Here is a 20,558-nt window from a genome sequence, read left to right on the forward strand (position 1 = left end):
TCTTGCTGGACATTCATTTATGTGGGTTTCTAAGCGTATTCAAAGTCTTGTACCGTATGAGCCTTGCACCTACCTTCCACCAAGAACCTGTGAATCGCACAATCTGCGCTACCACTGAGTCAAGTGCTGAAGGGAGAGTACTTTGCCCAAATCCTCAAAGCAAATAGTAGGTCTGGCCTCAAGACATCAGGAGTAAAAGGCCTTAAACCCCATGGTTGGGCCCAGTTGAGCCTGCCTGCTCCCTGACTCTCTGAAAGGGATTCTGGTATAGCATATCTCCTACAGTCTAATGTACCACCCCTATCGATTCTCTATTGGAGGCCCTACTGTGTCCTAAATTTAGTGCCCTTCCCTAATAATCTGCTAGAGTTTCACCTTAGGGAGCTGGCACAGCCTCTCGGGGTCTCACCAGGGGCATTGCTATTACTAGTGCAGCAGGTGAAGAGACAGGTGTGGGCCACCCGCAAGACACATTAGGGCTGTCTTCCACTATTGAGCTGTGGGATGGGGGTGGTGTTACAATTCCTTGCATAAGGGTCCATGGTTCCAAGGCAGCATGACTGGGCCTTTTTGTTTCTGACTCTGATCCAGACCTTACCAGGTGCCATATGGAGGAGGAGAAGGCGATGAAGAAAGAGAAAGGCAAAGGGAGAGATGAAGGCGCAGATTAACACCTTCACTGCGGCGGCTATTCCGCCGCAGTGCTAAGGGTGTGGGGCGGCCGCGCGGCGGCCGCATGCTGGTGACGGAACCGCTCCGTCACCAGCATCGGTTGAGCTGTGCTCGTGATGGAGCGGTTCCGTCACGGCCCGCCCCGCTCAATAGAACCCTCAGCGCAGGCGCGGAATTCGCGCCGCGCATGAGCGTTCTATCGAGTTGGGCGGGCCATGACGGAACCGCTCCGTCATCAGCACAGTGCGACCGCGGCTGATGACGGAGCGGTTCCGTCATCAGCACCGAAGGGGTTAAGGTGAGATGCAGAAGGACAACAGAGAGAAAGGAGAGAGTTGGAGAAAGACATAAAGAAAAGGAGAGAGAGTGAAAGAGAAATACGCCAATTGCAGTTCATGTCAAGCTCAAGAGTTGAGTCACCGGCATAGTGAACTGGGGTGGGGCGGGGCCAGACTGGCTACTTGGTATCCTGGCAATTCCAGCGAAGGCTACAAGAAAGGGGTCATTTTCAGGACTGGAAGCGCCAGCATGAGCCAGCTCTCAAAGTGCTTAGCTAATATATTCGAAAATAGCACTTTCATGTGCATAGTTTGGACATATTTGTTTCTAAAAAATTCTTTGAGGGCGAGCACTCTCACACACTTGCACATCATTCAGAGACAGGCGTGCTTGCTGCTTTCACATAAAGCCATGTGGAGCTGGAAGCAAGCTGCAGCACCACTCACTGGGCTTCGGGTCTGCACTACGGATCACTTCGCATAGACCTCTTAAAAGCACAATGCTTATATTGAAACCAAAACAGGTAATGGAAAAACCAATAGTTCTGACTTTGGGTCCCAGCCCTTTGGCTTTCTTTTAAGGAGCTTCCTGGGCCCTCGCCAATGTAACATAAAAACTTTAGCTAAATGCAAAACCATATCTTTTGGATCCCGAATCTCAGTGTGCCATAGCATTCCCTAGTAGTGAAGAGAAATACTTTTGCTCTTTGTGAAAGAGCAGAAAGCCATCCCTCACAGTACAGCTGACCATTGGCTGAAGTGGACTGACCTATTTGCTCCAAGCTGTATTTGATGGTAGAAAAAAATGTGAATGACAGATCAACAGACCAGCGGGTCAAAAAGGATGGTTGAGAGCCCCTACAACGATTATAAATATATATCGTTTTTGTAAAATCAAAAAGTTTTGGTTAATGTCAAATCTCCAAAAAGCGGATTTTTGTGTAAGACCGATGTGTGCCCAAACCACGATAGAAACGTATATAAAAGTGAAAAAGTGCACATTTCAATAACGATGTGTATAGGCTGACACTTTCAACAAATCCTTTTGGCCGAAAAAATTGAAGAATAGGGCTCAAAGTTAAAATAAAATAAAAAAAAGTGCTGCGAACAATAATATTGGCAAAATATGACTTCGGCTTTATATAATGAATTCCTCTCCGAAACAACGCAGGTGATGCCGAACTCAGCATGGCGGCAGCATCTCATTGTTGACAGAAACACACCTGCAGTAACAGGGCCTCGCGCTGCCCGCGGCTGACAGACACCTGCAGTAACAGGGCCTCGCGCTGCCCGGGCCGCGGCTGACCCGACGCTGCACCCGCAGAGGCGTGTTTGTGTCAGAGGCACGCAACAGACCGTGAGCCGCGCACATGGACCCAGGGGCGCAGTTACCGGCGGTGCAGCCGGTGCAGGGCACCGGGGCCCTGTGGGGTAAGAAAAAGGCCCAGACTGCCCTGCACCTGCTGCATCTTATGCATCAGACATTGATGTTTTTTACAAGTGACTGCCTGAGCCCTGGCACTTCCGTGTTTGTTCTCGCCGGCCGAGCGGGCGCGTGGGAGGCAGAGGGCTGCAGGGCACAGTCTCATGGAGCAAGAGAGGCTCGTGGCAGGCACGAAGCACAGGGATACGGTGAAGCCTTTCAGTCCACTGTAAACGTTCCATCTTTCAATCTATCTCAATCGCTTTGCACCTTTCTATCTCGACTGTATCTATCCATTCACACCTATCTTTCTATCTATCTATTTCTCTCTACACATAGCTATCTGTACTATACCTGCTTATATCTATCTATCTATCTATCTATCTATCTATCTATCTATCTATCTATCTATCTATCTATCTATCTATCTATCTATCTATCTATATGTCTGTCTGTCTGTCTGTCTGTCTACCTGCCTAACCATCTCCTGTCCTCTCTCTCTGTACGTCTGTCCCTGTTGCTGCAATGATGAGGGAAGCGAGATGTAAGAGAGAGAAAAGAAGACACGCAGGCAGCCAGAGCTAGATCTAGCTAAAGAAAGAGTGGGGCATAGAAATGAAGAGATGGAGATATATAGAGATGGACACGAGAGCAGATAGATGGCACGAAGACAGATGTGATAAAACTATAAAACTGTTAGCAAGACAGGAAGATGTATAGATGTAAAATTGACAAAATTACTCTAATGCTATTGATTAGTAAGGGAAAAAGCTGTTCAAACTATTTCAGTGACTGTTGGAAGAGAGCATTTAAATATGTAACACAGTTACACAGGCCATATTAGGCCCAAACGCAGACATTCATTTAATGTGCCTCTTCTGCACTTCATTTACAATAGCAAGGAGCATTTTTCAATCTACATATCTGTTGTCAATGAATGTGTTTTACTTCTGTGGCACTTCTGTGCAACGGTAGTTCTACTATTTTTTACCTCACGTGAAACAATGAATTTCACACCTGCTCGAAGATAAGGACTGGAGGCTTCTCAGTCAACAGGTTAAAAATAAAAGAAGCAAGACATTTCCCTGCAGACCATCTAGGTTTAACAACTCTAACATTTGCTTGCCTTTTACATGTCACAGGCCTGCCATCTTACATGGCACCGCAAAGAAGGGGTCCCAACTCATGGATGGTGGACAACGCCCACCAGGGGGTATATAACCTCCTGAGGACGTCAGGCCTCTGTAAATTTGATTGTAGGGGGTGTCTCCTAATTGTCTTCCTCTACTTGAGACTTTGCCATTGTTGACTGATAGTGATGGTCTCAAAGCCCTTCTCGGGTCACCAAACCCTGCTCCTTCAAAGTCCCGCCCCTCATCACACAGTAAAAGTCACTTTAAAGTTGGCAGGTCGGTTATCAGAAAAATAGCCATACCCTACGATTCATGGAGATGCAAAAAACAAGCAACCCCAGTATATGGCCCTCAAAGGATATGGGTGATGTTTCCAGAGACCTACCTAAGATAAAATGCTCTACTTAACTAGTTATATATGGTTTCCTATAGAATAAGTTGCAGCAGTGCTGGCTTTAGCGCTGGTGCACCCGGTGTGACAATCATTTTTGGCGCCCCCATGACCTTCTCCTCGGATTCCCTCACTACAGCCCTACAAAAGTGCACCTCATCTTACAATCGCCCCTCTCTCACATACATTTTATTTGTTTTAAAAAGCTGGTAAAAGTCTGACTTTTCTAATCCATTCAGCTATCCACATAAAATACAGATCTGTTCATTGCAGCAAGCATATTAACCCTCTGCACTACTTTATCTGCCACTAGACAAAAACTCATTTTCTCTCCAGCAGCAACATTAATCACAAGAGTTATCTTGACATTTTTATTGCTGCCTGAAAGCTGAACACACAAGGAATTTTGCAGCAGGTGCTTTTAAATAAGTTATAGCTAAACACAGCATCCCTCCCTGAGGTGGGTGCCCCCGCTCCTCCAGGTTAGCTCCCGGTATGGCTGCACCGGTCGCTCCATGCTCTGAGTTGCAGCAAAGGGTTTTCAGACCTAAACTTCATATGAAAAGCAGAATAGGGAATTCTACTGTCTAGACACAAAATCTAATTAAAACAATATCACGAACGGATAGCAATAAAAAAGGAATAACATTAAAAATCAGTTCCAATATGAAACTGCAATTTATTTGAATTTCACCCTAGGAGACACAAGCTGCTATCTTTACGGTTGGGACCAAGTATGCGCTGGGAGTGATGTGGGCGTCGCCCTTATACTGATTAGGCCCACAATAAAGCCTCGAGAAGAGTTAGGCTGGCTCTTGAGGAAGAGAGACTGCATGCACAGTGACAAGTGTCGCGGCAGTGTGGCGGGAGGTTGGAAGCGGATGGGATTTCTTTGTCTGCATATCTCTCCTAAATTTGCCTGGTACACTCCATCCAGAGTGCTTTGCTCTTCATCGGCTCGTCTGGTGAGAGTACCTAGATTCAAGAAAGTTAGGGCAGGGGGAAGATCTTTTGGAGTAGCAGCGGCCAAACTTTGGAACAGTCTACCATGGGAAATTAGACAAATTGAGGAACTTCTCCCATTCAGAAAATGTGTGAAAACCTGGCTGTTTCCTAAGGTTTAGTCTCTAGTTCTTATACTACACCCTCTTTCCCACCTTCATTGGAGCCTCAGCGCCAGGATGCCTGTAAGGTGATAGTGCGCTCTATAAGTTCAATAAATAAATAATAAATAAACGTCAGGAAATTCTGCTGGAGTTATTAGGCGCATGGCATCGCGTGAGAGATAGCCATGTTTAGAGAGGGTGGGACAGTCTGGAGGGGGGAGAACAGGGACAGAAGTTTGGGGAAATGCCCCAGAGGACCAATAGGTTTAGAAAGAGTAGGAGGAATAATAGGTAAAGGTGGGCATGGAGAAGTCTGGTTCGTGCCACGGGAGGAGTAGTGACTGCGGAGGGGTAGGACAAGCAGGCAACGTGAGGTGGGAGAAGGGATTGGTCTGTAGGGGCAGAGGCTCATAGATTCAACCAGGAACAGATGTTATGGATGGTTGCAGTGCACCATTTGCAAAAAAGTAAGTGCTAGAGTCCTCGGAAGTTCCCTGCAGCTTGTACCACCCATTGCCCCTGGAAGCACTGCCAATGTCAGTACCAACACAACTATTACTACGAGTAAGACAATTCGGACTAATCCAGGCCACCCAAAGCTATACACATGACCTGGAATGCTGGTATTATTCATTTTTTATTTAAATTGAATGACTATGTGCTTACCATTAGAAATAAAAAAAACAGTGCCACCATGTGGTGGACTGTCATTAGTGCCCGTGTTGGAAATTAAGCGCCAGTGGCGAGCACCGGCAAACACCGGTTCAGATTAAGTTCTGGTGGTAAACATTAGAGCAATGTATGTACTGTTTCGTTTTTCTGGCTAGTCTGTAAGGTGATGTTGGCAGGTGCACCAACTCTTGTAAGCACACACTTATGACATTAAAGTGGCCGGTTACACACTAAAAGGTGTCTCCTGATTGCACCATCGTGCACATACATTCCAAATTAAAGCTCTTTTCGATTTACTGAATATAGAATGGCAAATGTGTGCTCATTTTGTGGTAGTTTGAACACCCCAAAATTACTTAAACATTGATCATGAGAGAAGGAAGATATTTAGGTCAGGAAAAAAAGGGATCAGCTTTATGGCACAAACCCTGGGCAACTTCATGATCTGGCCAAAAAGGGGCACCTTTCAGAGAAAATGTGAAAAGGCCGTAAAGTACAAACACCTATAAATCTTTAATTTCCAAGTCAGGTTACCACGACTCAAATATTAATATATGCCTTCCATCAAGCCTACATTTTCAGCGTATTCCAAGTAGAGGAATGTTTTTCTGATGACTTTAAATCCTAGCTAATCTAAATATTTTAAAAAACTTTCAGATTCAGCAAGGTGCTGCTGTCCTATTTGTCATCAGTAAGTCACGTTTTCTCTGTATCTATACAGGCCTAGCTAATGCAGCTACAAAAGGCAGTGATTTGGCCTTGAACTACAGGCAGAGAGAGCAGAGGTTCCACCCCTCAAGGGAGGCGTCCATATTTAAATCTAATGAAACAATGTGATACGTGGGCCATATTTTTTTTTATGTTTGGAGTCAATTATCACAGAGAATGAGCTAAAAATAGACATGAAGATTTACCGTTTCTGCCGAAGTGCAGCGCGTACGCACTCTTCCTATAGTTTTACTCCACCTTGCCTTTAGTAAAGGATGTCAGTCCTTCTGTGTGCATCTGTCCATCCACTCTACGACAAGTCAGGACTGTCCCTTTTACTCACTCCGGTCCAGTAGCTTGTAATCTGAAATTTGAGCCATGTACCCTGTGCTTTATTCGCTCGTCTCTCCCGGGACCCAATATACAAAAGCAACTGTAAATTACAACACTTTCCTCCTTCGCAAACACTCCCTCGGGTGTAACTCGTGTTGGAAGAAACAGATCTAAGTCACTGGTATTTTTATTCAATATGTAAAATATGTACCGTTCGAGTTTGGAAATGTAATAAAAAATATTTACAAAATGCTCTGTTTTCTACACTTCTCCCCCCTGCGAAAACTGAAGTAACTGAGAAACTTACCACTTTCTTGTGCTAACGCTTTTTAAATGTGTGAAAAAATGCATTTGTAAGTGTTTGTGAATGCTCACTCAGATATGACTGAGCAGGTGTTTTCACATCTGCTTCGGATTCCTGGATCACTCCCTGAAACATACCTGGGAACACTCACAGGCATGTCGGCAAAAACAGCGTGTGCATAATTTAGACATGAATGCATACATTATGCACTCATATATCACACAACAGTAGATATATATACGCTTTGAGAATTATGAAAATTATGAATAGGGGCCAGACTTCCATCTGTACTTTTATCTCTACAGGCATAAGTAACCCTAGGTTCCGGAGCACCGTGATACTCGCTGTAGAGCGCTTCAACGCCTCATCAGGGGTAGTTAGTGCTATAAAAATGCCCAACTAACAGACTCACATGTCCACCGCTCAAATTAATTTCCTATTTTCCTATACTAATTCAAAACTAATTGTTTTGGGTTCTAGAGTAACGTGCTACTCGCCGAAAGGCACTTCGAAGTCCCGTCAGGAGTAGTAAGAGCTATATAAATGCAATTACACTTACAATTACAATACGTGCACCTATCATGGTTAGCCAGGTGTGGTTCCAGAGTATGGTTGGCAACATATCATCTGAAATAAAGATTTTATCCTGAACCCCATCTATAACAATATCACCCCATCGGTGTTAATAATAGAAAAATCTACAGGCAATAGGACAATACTTTTGTCACTGATATATTGCTAATTGGGACGCAATAGTGCTATCAAATTATATTTCTGTAAACAATATTCTGACATACTATCATCTGACTTAAGTCAGACCTAAACCGCAAATCGTCCTTACATGGTTTTGCATTAGCACGTAAGCTTTTCCATTCATAGAGGAACTTACAAATGTTACCCCTGCTGAGGGATAGCCCGGCTGTCCCTGTTCTCTGGCACTGTGACGGTTAATCATTTTTCCTTCACAAAGATTACCCCTCCCTCATACACATTCTCTTGTCCAACTCCTGTATCATCTTATATGAACAATAAATAACCCCAAAAATTGAAAAATCCCCCCACTCTTCAAATCCTGGACGAAATACTTAAAGGTTGAATCAAAGGAAGGCGGGCAGACAAAGACATAAGATATTTTGCAAAAGGCCTATCTCTCTCATAAGGTCTGGCACAGTTTAAGAGAGTCACTGTTATATCATGTGCTTGACTTTTGCTGTTTTGTCCCCAACTCGACCCAACTTTAGGAGGCACTACCTATAGTTGTAAAAACAAACCCAACTTGTAAGTAACTGTGGGACTAACTCTACGGAAAGTCTATAAAATATATATATTGATGTCCATGACAGACCAGCCAGCCATCTACCACACTTCACTCAAAGATTTTTACAGATATATAGATATATATGTAGTTATAGATATAGACATAGATTGATATGCATATATAGACCTCCAGAACCTTGAAACACATTTTGAGACAACTAACATGGTGTTAATAGAAATGAAACTCATGTACATTGTAAATAGTTAGCTTTTAAATCTGGTATGGATGCAGTCTTCATGGACCCATGTTAGACACCCTCACTATAAATTAATTTGTCAGAGGGCTGTGAGCATAGCAACCAAAAACAGGCCTATAGAGCTTACCTATTGTTGACACCACTGTCCCGACAAAGTAAAATGCCCCTGTGAAATCCCATCGAGGACGGATGTCATCCACCCTGATGCCAGCCACATTGGCCTGCTCGTAGTCCCGCAGGAAGTTATTCAGCTCAGTCCGGTTCAGGTTGTACTTCCGGGTGAAATTTTCCAGCCGGAGCTCCCACCTCTCCTTGGCTTCTCGCTCCATGGGCTGCTCGATGGCAGAGAAGATGGCTGCCCCGCACAGCATGTACAGGATGATGAGCAGCGCCAACAGGAGGAAGCGCCCGTTGTCCTCGTTCAGGTGGCCAAAACTGCTACAGCAGCCACCCCGACAAGCCATGCTCCGCCACCTGTGGCGGGAGAAGACAGTGGAAGGGGTGCCTGCCAGGTGCAGGCCCCCTTGAAGCTCTCCTCAAAATGGGGCTGGACTGGGTGGCATTTCAATCATATAATAATATAGACACCTGAACACCATCTTTGCCCAAGTTCACATTGTATCTTAAGTTTGCGTTCACGTTCACCATTGCAATTTCCAAAACTTGAATATTACTATTGGCCCATCCCATGCCTTCTCCCTGTTTAGAAAACGCATATTGTTCCTGGTAAATTTTGTAAATTGCGCTGGTTATTCCAGATCGAGAATATTAGCAATCCTCACATATTCCATAACAGCAACAAAAAAAAAGAAAAAAAATTAGAGGTTCACTCATTTTCTACATGCAGTTTTATAATACCAGAGCACATTTTGGTATGAGAAACAAGGATGTCCTTATTTCACATGTCTTGCTTCTGGCTCTTTCTGTTTTTCTTTTAAAGCCTCCAATTTGACAAAAATTCAGTGAACCGATCTCTGTTTTATAAGATTACACCAGGGGGGTTGGCACGCTTGCTCCTTCTGCTAAGATAAGTTGTGTTCATGGGACTGTTCAACGGGTATCAACGTGTCCTCGGTGACCCAGAGCAGGTGCTCCTCAGGGTTTAGGACCCATAACTGTGCCGGATCTCTGGCCTTTTTCCTGATCATTGTTCGCGGGTGGTCCATATGTAGATCTTGATAAAGGTGATGTTTGGGGAGCCAGCAAACATTGCCCATCAATGAGATATGCCAGGATTTAGGCACAAAGTGAGGCCAGGCATCCCCAAAGAATCCAGCACTGGGACCACACAGATATTTTGTACCGAAGGTGGAGGCATGTCAGTCCAGAAGGATCACAGTTCAGATCTTTCACCAGTTTAAGACCCCAGATGTATTGGGTCACTGGAATAACGACTGCTTGTAGTTCTAGCAAACAGAGAAATCCATTCCAGTTTCAAAATCCAAACTTCCTGAAGTACCGGAAGCAAGGCAGTTCCTAGCTTCAGGACATAGATGTAATTCTCCTCCAGAATACTGACATTATTTAGAACCTAAACTTCCACCAGCTTAAAAAAAAGACTTCCTTTTGCCCTTGGACCAGAGGCCTGACCGTTTGACAGTTACAAAGCCTCAGTGAACTGGCATTTGTGCTATCTCACACGTCCTCGCCTCTGGAGCCTAGTGCTTGGTTCATCTGTAAAGGCACAGAGCTTCTGTCACCCCCAGATTTGTTTGTTAACTCTGGTGCCCTGTGGTCTCTTAATTTTCCAGACTTCATTTAAATACCGTGTCCTGGCTCAAAACAGAGTTTGTTATGACTCCAGAGCCTAGAACGCCATTCTGTTCCTCTTGAGCCCGAACCTTCTTTTATCTCTAGAAAGAAACAACTTCCTTGTGGCCCAAAATCCACCGAGGGCTCTCTGAAGGCTCAGAGGACGGCGTGTGTGCCACCTCTTGAGCCTAGAATGCCATCACCACCAAAACAATCAGCTCTTTCTGATTGATCAAACCGCAGACCTTCTGCCACTTCTAGAGCCCGGAACGTCCTTTTTTTCTCCGAAATTCTTCCTCTGGTCTTAGTTGGAGCACGGCCTTCGGGTCCAGACCCCAGACGTGCATTCAGCTGATGAGTTAGACCTGACAGTTTCCTCCAGACACCTCTGCTGGCTCAAGAACGCAAGCAGGTGGCCCGGAACGGTGCCAGAGTTTGAGACAGGTGCGGGGGCTAGTCTGAGTACCCGAGGCAAGAGCTTCTCTCACGAGCTGGGCATCCTCGGTTCGGAAACACACTCGGTTCCCCTGTCAGGTACCACCACGTCAACCCTTGATTCTGAAGGTCGGTCCGGCCACCTCTGCGGGTCCCCAGAAGTTTGGAGGGCGCACGGAGCAGTGACAGACCAACTCCCCAAGCCACCCTAAGGAGCAACAGACAGCCCACGGACGTGGAGGCATGAAACCACTCCAGTACGGTGCACCTAAGACAGGCAAAGGACAGGCACCCGTGCGTGGCTTCCTTCGTGCGCAGCTTCAGAGCCCGGGTAGCTGGGAGGGATGCTCGGGTCCACCGCTCGCTGGTACTGTGCGTAAAGCGCCTGTTGCTGCTCCCGGCGTCCGGTGTCTTCTCGGCTCTCCCCTCCTTGCTGTCACTTTCTCCGCCCCGCGGGTCCTCTGGTGGACGGGGAGTGCACCGGTCCCCCTAGCTCGCCTGCAGGGCTGTCACTGCCGAGTCCCTGTGGTCCCAGCTCTTCCATGTGGAGCGCTGCCTCCTCCCTCCTGCGCGCGCCGCTCTCCCCCTCCCTGCTCCGCGAGCCCCAGCCCCTCGGTGCTGCGCTGAAGATCTGGTTGGTGCTCAGCTGTGCTGCTGCTCGCGGCCTCCCCCACCCCTCCCGAGTCCCACCTTTTCATTCTCGATTTAATTTATTATAGCGCCCACGAAGCTGCTTCGGAGCGCCCCCTGTGACCCGACCTACCCTGTAACCTGGATGCATCGTAAAATGTCCAGTCCTGTCATCGTGAGGAGTCCACACCTGTTGCACATTTTCCAAATCTAGCTGAATTCTTCGGAGCCAGCGTTTTACCTCTGTAAGTACCACTGCGTGAGTCCGGTTGAAACCTCACACTGTGTGTGCACATATCCATCCCCTCTCTAGGGCCCTGTCCACTCTGTTTCTGTCCAGTTGCCATCTCCGAAACTGTCCAGCTGCCATCTCCGAAACTGTCCAGCTGCCATCTCCGAAAACACCTGTACTCAGCTCAAAATCCAGTTGCATTCTCTTTTCAGGGGCTATTTACAATACGGTTAAGTTCTGCATACAAGGTAACATTTGGGAACACGAGAGAGGTAGAGTTATCCAAAAAAATGTCAGAATTGATTTTCGCATTAACTTTCAATCCTTTCCTGGGTTCAGCCGGAGCCGCTCCCTCTCGGTTGCTCTTTTTCTCTCGGTATTTGTCCATCACGTTGTTCCTCTATACGTGTATACATAGGTATGTATATTAGTGACTGTGTAGTTATGGTTCCGACACGGTTTCCATTGAAATTCCATATTTTGATCGTTATAACTTCGGTGCATTTGAAGGAATCGGCACAAAACTCACCAGTCATATAAAATGTTGGGACATGAATGTCTCCTGCGTGGCAAACAGGTATTTACCCCTGGCCTGAATGCTCGACTACATCTAAAACTAGCATTCTGACTTTTATTTTGGCCCTGGCATCACACTAATCTAGTGTGTAAATGTTGCCTAGGCCTGTCCATTGTAACACAAAGGTCAGAGCCTGCTCTGTAAACTGAAGGGGTGCCTAAGGTGTGGCCTCCTGCTTGGCATTGGACTACTGGCCATAAGGTGGTGACTGCATATTTTAATTTGTGAATCAAGAGTTTGACCAGACCTTTTGCTCTATGTAAAGGAGATGCACACCTACTGGCCTCTTCTCGTGAAGTCTTGCTTCCATTTGAAACCAAGAACTTTGCTGTGACATCCCTTATGCATCTCAAGTGTGTGTATGTGCAGTGAGAGTGTAGCACGTGTGGTAGTAGAACTCTGTGTGTTGTGTGTCTGAGTACTTGGACCAGTGAAATCCATTTCGGGTGCCCCTGATGTAGCGTGGCTCGAGATGGAGGAAGAGGACAGCTTTGCCAGGCAGTGGAAGTGCATTTCCTCCAGTCAAGTCGCTGTTGGATAGAAACCTAGGGGTAGCTGTATCAAGCATCGCAAAATGCTTTTTTGCATTTTTTGAGATTGTTAGAAACGGGATCTCTGGCTGGCCAAGGCTTGCGCCAACGTCAGTCAGAGGCCACCACTTCCAAGTCAGGGCAAGGGAGTCACACACCCAGTGGAGAATACACACCCAGTGGAGAAGCGTGGCTCAGTGGTTAGAGGCAGCAGACCCGGAAGCTGAGATCGGTCGTGGACCAGGGTTCGATTCCCCGCCTCGGCGGGTCTCGGGCTCAAAAATTCCACGGACTCGACAATTCTCGCTCCGGTGCCTACTCGACTCACGGGGTCACACTCTGCGACTCTGGGCAATAGCTTGCTTAATCTCCACTACGGCCCCTCGCGGCGGGATGCCTGGCTTTCACCTTGTGGATACCCTGCCGGGGTATCTCACAGGGGAATACCAGGACGGGTTCCCTAAGCAAGCGCCTTGATACCTTCGGGTGATACGTGCGCTATATAAGTCGCAATACATTTACACACCAAGGCAACCCCTGCTCACCCTCTAGGTAACGTGGCGCGAGCAGCAAGGCCAAACTTGGAGGCGGTATGAGTTAAGTATTCGCGCACGCACCCCAGCGACAACACCCTAGGCCCACCACAAAGGAAACTCCACACAAGGTTATATCAAAAATAGCAAGGTTATATCAAAAATACCCATTGTATTATAATAATAATAACACATTAGATAACACACACACTTTACAATGTGCCCACGGGCAAGATTTACAAGGGATTATGTACAGGACAGGGCCACCTGGACCACTGTCAGGGGTATGCACTTGTTAGATACTTGTAGGTATAACACTTTAGCACATCAACATATAATGACTGTAACACAGAAATAGTAAATGTAGCATACAACCAGTAACTACTGGTAAAGGGTAAGTACCTCCTACGCCACCCTAAACACTGTAGGGAAATCACACAGGGAACTAGGACCTTATCATCAGGACCTATGGAAGGAAAACCATCACCTAAGCAAGTCACATTTAGCAAAGGGAAGGAAACCTAAAATAATCACCTAAGCAAGTCACATTTAGCAAAGGGGATAAAACATAAACAATTACCTAAGCAGGTCACTTTTAGCAAAGGTAACAACAAACATTCCTCTAAGCAGGTCACTTTTAGCAACGGGGAATAAAAACATAAAGAATCACCTAAGCAGGTCACTTTTAGCAAAGGTAATAACAAACAATTGCACATGAAACATTAAAACACATTCAGAGGTGCAGGTAGAACATTTGCGCAGGCATCAAATAAGTAAGTAAATCATAAATTGCGCAGGGTGCATGAAGCACCACACTAGAACTGTCCCCCAGGCCAACTGGCCTCGAAAGGGGCTGAAATGCCCTGAGTCTCAATGTCAGGGAAGGCTGCGCAGGCAGCACAGACACAAAGCCTAAACGTAGCAACTGTCCACTAAGTGCTGGACAGTTGTGAATACAGCTGGGCAACGTTGGAGCCTCGTGGCTCAAGAACAATGATTGGCAAGTACTGCGTGGGAGCCTCGGGGCTCTAACCACCTAACTGCCCTCTGAGCCTCACTGGGCCCTAAATCAAATATAATGCCACCCAAGAGCCTTTCAAGGCTCGTAGACAATGTGGGCGGTGAGCCTCTCTGGGCTCTAAATAACGAACGCCCCTCGAGCCTCTCAGGACTCGCAAACAAACAAAAGGGGGCGCCTAGAGCCTCTCGGGGCTCACAGAACAAAATGCGGGCGTCGTTGGAGCCTGGTGGGCTCGAACACAGGACGGGTGCCTTGAGCCTCGCAGGCTCAGGAAGACAGAGAAATGGCCAAAGTAACGTAGGAGCCCCGCTCGGGGGCTCGTAAACGAAGATATGGCACCATGGAGCCTTGGGGCTCTTACACCAGCATGCCCCACTCGTTGGAGCCTCTCTGGCTCGATATGCAGCAGTGGCCCTGATACAGGAGCAGCACTCACCGGTATTCCTGGGGCGGAGGCGTCTCCTCGCGCTGCTTCTCTCTGGCGGGACGGCGCTGCAGGGGCCGAGGGCGGTGCTCCCCTTCACTCGGGAGCCTCGCAAGGACGCTTCTCGGCTCCGGTGCGGGGGCGGGACTTCCGGTCGGCCTCTCCCGGGCCGCGCTGTGATTGGCCGGGCACACAACCACTTCCGGGTCGCCGCGGGCAGCGCGGCGGCTCGCTTTAGATAGGCAGGCAGGGTCCCATTATCCGAGGAGTGGGCTCCCTCGTGATAAATTAAATATCCACGGACGGGGCAATGCCGGGTGGGCACCGGCCTCCAAATTAAATATAAAGCGAGGTAGGCACTCGCTATGCCGAAAATCGGCAAAATAAAACGGGCAGATGCCGGGTGGGCACCGGCTGCACAAAAAGCCATCCCCAGCGCTTCAGGGACAAAATAAAGCGCTCACAGCGCTAGAAATATAAGCAAAGCGCTCCCAGCGCCAGGGAGGAAAATAAAGCACTCTTTAGCGCTATAAGGCAAATGAAAGCGCTTCCAGGCGCTCTGGCAAAAGTATAGCTCCAGTAAGGTCTGGAGGCAGGCAGGGGTGGCAAGGCAGGGCCAGAGCCAGCACACTGGGTCTCCAGGCAGGGAGACAAGCCACGTGGCGGTCCTCCTGGCCCCAGAAGCAGCAACAGCCCCCTCTGGCAAGGATCCAAAAGTAGAACAACTTCTGTGGGGACACAGCCCCATTTTTATACAGAGAAATCCTTTGTTTCAGGGTGCAGGGTGGGGGGAAACCAGTTGCAGCTGGCTGGGGAGTACCCTTGATGGCCCAACCACCCCTTTCATTCACTGGGGAGGCTTGGGTCGTTAGACAAACCACAGGGGGGCGGAGCCAGCATTGTGTGGGGAAAAACCCAGCCCATCCAGGACCCAGGTGCACTCCTCCCACACATCACTCATGCTGATCTCACACTCACCACCGGGCAGACCCATCCAGACTTCCTGGAGCCTGGCATGCCAGCCAGCTCCAGCCAATCACGCTCCAGCACCCTTACTGCACACATACATCAATGTCCAGAAGTAGCACTTCCCTTCTAGACACATACAAGCCGCACATACCATTGCGCAGCATTCATTCTCACGAGTTCATGCATACCAAACTCGAGCCTGCACTCCCCACACATCAGGAACTAACATGGACACACACATTCTCCATGCATTCCTATGGGAGGGCAGGCCAGCCATACTACACGCACGCACTTTACTCTGGGACACAGGGAAAAAGTGCGCCAAGACCCAAAAATCACTAACACTGGGTCACAAATAAAAGCGAAAAGATTAGGGGTGAACCTGCCCTAAGGCCCAAGTCCAACACGACCCCCTTCCAGCCAAAACGCAGGGCAGACCAATCACCACCGGGATGGACTTCCCTGCTTGGGGCGATAAAACACGGACGCGGGCCCGCAACTGCAGGGACACCCTCCTGTTTTATGCCACGGTGAACCCCTAGGGTTCCTTCTAAAACTACTGTAGGGACTAACTGGGGTACCCCACTGGTACTCCCCAGCTGCCCTCGGCCAGGACCAGGCCCTAGGCCACCCAGGTACCACTGGATCCTGCCTACTCACAAAGTGGGGGGTAGTAACCCCTGGCACATAATAGCCACTCTCCACCCTTCCTGTCTGCAAGACAGGGCTAGACTGCCACTGGTTCTCCAACCTAGGGTCTACAACCTCAGGCGGACCAGGAGTCTCAGGGAAGGCTCTCCTCCCCCTACCTCTTCTTCTAGGGTTCCTCCTCCTCCTGCGAGGGGTTCCCTCTAAATAACATTCTCCCAACCTAGGGTTTAACCCCTCAGGTTGCACCGGGGTCAGAGGTGGGCTCTCCCATCCTCTGCACCCCCTTCCAGAGTCCTGCTCCCTCCCAACCGGGGCGGTACCTCTGGAAAAAGAACTGGTCAGGACACTGATTACAGTAGTCCCACCCTTCAGGTCAGGCGGATCCTGAACCTGGCCTTCCAACCTCCGGTCTAGAACCTTTGGTGGAACCAATGCCTGGCACTCCAGGACTTCTGGGGACTCACATACTATCCCCCAATCACTCCTTTCGCTGGACTCCTGTACCCTCCCTACTGGAGCGGTACTGCCAGACTCTAGGACCATAGAAGCTCCGCTTACAGATGCTCCAGGTCCTCTACACACTAGGAGATCTCCCTCAAGTGAACTAACAGGCAAGCTTAGGTTCCCATCCTGGTGTTCCCTAAAGAAACCATCCAGGCTCTGTGACAGGGCTTCAGGCATCTGGGGACTCTCGGTCACACACTCACTCCCGCTCCACTGAGACAGGCAGTCAGCCCCTACACCCTCCTCACTAACCTGGGACCTAGCTGGGCTACTCTCACCCTCCTCCACCACGCTGGGCTGGAGGACACCTGACCCACTATTGTTGGAATCACTCACTAGTGACTCGACAGAACCTCTCGCACTGTCCCAGCGCTCTGCTTCCTCTGCGAGGGTGTCTGGATCAGTCAACCCATATTCCAACAGGTGTTGGCGCAACCCTGGCAAACAACTATTGAGCACCTGCTCTCTTAGAACCAGATCAAATAGCTTGGTAAACTCAGTTCCCATGTGAACCTCTAGCCAATCAGACAGTGCATCTTGACATTCATCCACAAACTCTTCCCAAGACTGGTGAGACAGTTTCCTAAGGTTCCTGAATTTCAACCTGTTCTCCTCCTCTGGGGAAACAGGCACCACACTCGGGAAACTGGGAGTGGGACTGTCTACACTAACACTTAAATAGCTGCCACCACTGGATTCAACCCTCCCTGGGGAATCCAGAAAACCACAACTGCACTCAGGGGATAACCTACCCTCTAGGGTTACCTTCTCCCTGAACAAGGCCCTTTCAGCCTCTAGCTTGGCGTGCTCCAACCTGAAGTGTTCCATCGCTAGCTGATGCTCCCGCTCTTCCCTCCTATCTAACCACTCCTCTGGGGACAGGACAAGGGATGGGGCGCTGGTACTGACACTGGGCTCAGCAAGGGACTCCCTACCTATGGGGTCCTCACTATCTGCTGATATCCATCCACTGTCATCATCATACAACTCACATTCTTCAGGGCTCTCCACAGACTCACCACCCTCATGGCGTGCGGCCCGGGCCCTATCTCTCTCACTGCGCTCAAGATCCCACTGACCCTTTTGCCATAGGATCAGGCTGCTCCTAAGTTCTGACTGAGTATCTGACTCATTCACCCCTATGTCTCTCTCTTCACAGAATCTGACCAACTCCAACATACTGTATCTAAACAGATCACAGAAATCAAAAGTAGGCTCCATTTTGGCGGATGTTCTCAAGAAAAGTTTGACACAGGGAACCTGGGGGTCTGAGCTAAACAGGAGTATACAATTAACACAATTCAGCAAGATTCCTATCTCAGAGAACTTGCACTCCACTGTCCAGTGTAACACAACACTCATTCACACACAACCCTCCCCTCGGACCGGTAAGGCAGTTTCTACCACCCCTGATTTTCTCAACCTGACCACAAGTGACACAGGTACCAAACTCTGGGAGCAGGGCGGGGAACAGGGTACTGGACAAAATACAAAATGACACCTTTCAGGAGAAGCAAAACTGAACTTCCCTAAAAACAAAAATTCCCCAAAATGCGGTTATCTAAAAATGTAGAGCTTTGTAGTGTGACCTGTCGCCACTGTGGTACAGCGCAAACACAAATCCTTATCCTCACCGCTTGCCGCCAATGTTAGAAACGGGATCTCTGGCTGGCCAAGGCTTGCGCCAACGTCAGTCAGAGGCCACCACTTCTAAGTCAGGGCAAGGGAGTCACACACCAAGGCAACCCCTGCTCACCCTCTAGGTAACGTGGCGCGAGCAGCAAGGCCAAACTTGGAGGCGGTATGAGTTAAGTATTCGCGCACGCACCCCAGCGACAACACCATAGGCCCACCACAAAGGAAACTCCACACAAGGTTATATCAAAAATACCCTTTGTATTATAATAATAATAACACATTAGATAACACACACACTTTACAATGTGCCAACAGGCACGGGCAAGATTTACAAGGGATTATGTACAGGACAGGGCCACCTGGACCACTGTCAGGGGTATGCACTTGTTAGAAATAATACTTGTAGGTATAACACTTTAGCACATCAACATATAATGACTGTAACACAGAAATAGTAAATGTAGCATACAACCAGTAACTACTGGTAAAGGGTAAGTACCTCCTACGCCACCCTAAACACTGTAGGGAAATCACGCAGGGAACTAGGACCTTATCATCAGGACCTATGGAAGGAAAACCATCACCTAAGCAACTCACATTTAGCAAAGGGAAGGAAACCTAAAATAATCACCTAAGCAAGTCACATTTAGCAAAGGGAAATACCCTTTGCTAAATGTGACTTGCTTAGGTGATCCTCTAAGCAGTCACAATCCTCTAAGCAGGTCACTTTTAGCAAAGGGGATAAAACATAAACAATTACCTAAGCAGATCACTTTTAGCAAAGGTAACAACAAACATTCCTCTAAGCAGGTCACTTTTAGCAAAGGGGAATAAAAACATAAAGAATCACCTAAGCAGGTCACTTTTAGCAAAGGTAATAACAAACAATTGCACATGAAACATTAAAAACACATTTAGAGGTACAGGTAGAACATTTGCGCAGGCATCAAATAAGTAAGTAAATCATAAATTGCGCAGGGTGCATGAAGCACCACACTAGAACTGTCCCCCAGGCCAACTGGCCTCGAAAGGGGCTGAAATGCCCTGAGTCTCAATGTCAGGGAAGGCTGCGCAGGCAGCACAGACACAAAGCCTAAACGTAGCAACTGTCCACTAAGTGCTGGACAGTTGTGAATACAGCTGGGCAACGTTGGAGCCTCGTGGCTCAAGAACAATGATTGGCAAGTACTGCGTGGGAGCCTCGGGGCTCTAACCACCTAACTGCCCTCTGAGCCTCACTGGGCCCTAAATCAAATATAATGCCACCCAAGAGCCTTTCAAGGCTCGTAGACAATGTGGGCGGTGAGCCTCTCCGGGCTCTAAATAACGAACGCCCCTCGAGCCTCTCAGGACTCGCAAACAAACAAAAGGGGGCGCCAAGAGCCTCTCGGGGCTCACAGAACAAAATGCGGGCATCGTTGGAGCCTGGTGGGCTCGAACACAGGACGGGTGCCTTGAGCCTCGCAGGTTCAGGAAGACAGAGAAATGCCCAAAGTAACGTAGGAGCCCCGCTCGGGGGCTCGTAAATGAAGATATGGCACCACGGAGCCTTGGGGCTCTTACACCAGCATGCCCCACTCGTTGGAGCCTCTCTGGCTCGATATGCAGCAGTGGCCCTGATACTGGAGCAGCACTCACCGGTATTCCTGGGGCGGAGGTGTCTCCTCGCGCTGCTTCTCTCTGGCGGGACGGCGCTGCAGGGGCCGCGGGCCGGGCTCCCCTTCACTCGGGAGCCTCGCAAGGACGCTTCTCGGCTCCGGTGCGGGGGCGGGACTTCCGGTCGGCCTCTCCCGGGCCGCGCTGTGATTGGCCGGGCACACAACCACTTCCGGGTCGCCGCGGGCAGCGCGGCGGCTCGCTTTAGATAGGCAGGCGGGGTCCCATTATCCGAGGAGTGGGCTCCCTCGTGATAAATTAAATATCCACGGACGGGGCAATGCCGGGTGGGCACCGGCCTCCAAATTAAATATAAAGCGAGGTAGGCACTCGCTATGCCGAAAATCGGCAAAATAAAACAGGCAGATGCCGGGTGGGCACCGGCTGCACAAAAAGCGCTCCCCAGCGCTTCAGGGACAAAATAAAGCGCTCACAGCGCTAGAAATATAAGCAAAGCGCTCCCAGCGCCAGG

The 20,558-nt window shown here is 48.7% G+C and overlaps 1 protein-coding gene across 1 annotated transcript in view; it reads right to left on the reverse strand.

Moving 5' to 3' along the window:
- The window catches only part of KCNK13 (potassium two pore domain channel subfamily K member 13), a 414,075-nt gene extending 402,834 nt beyond the window's left edge, over positions 1 to 11,241 (reverse strand). Inside the window, exon 1 of the mRNA XM_078660062.1 lies at positions 8,662 to 11,241. Within this exon, the coding sequence (XP_078516188.1) occupies positions 8,662 to 8,998 (337 nt within the window). The 5' untranslated portion in view covers positions 8,999 to 11,241. The remainder of the gene's footprint in view (positions 1 to 8,661) is intronic.
- Between the last annotated feature and the right edge of the window lie 9,317 nt (positions 11,242 to 20,558).

The sequence above is a fragment of the Lissotriton helveticus genome, chromosome 9 (assembly GCF_964261635.1).
Source record: "Lissotriton helveticus chromosome 9, aLisHel1.1, whole genome shotgun sequence".
NCBI lineage: Eukaryota > Metazoa > Chordata > Amphibia > Caudata > Salamandridae > Lissotriton > Lissotriton helveticus.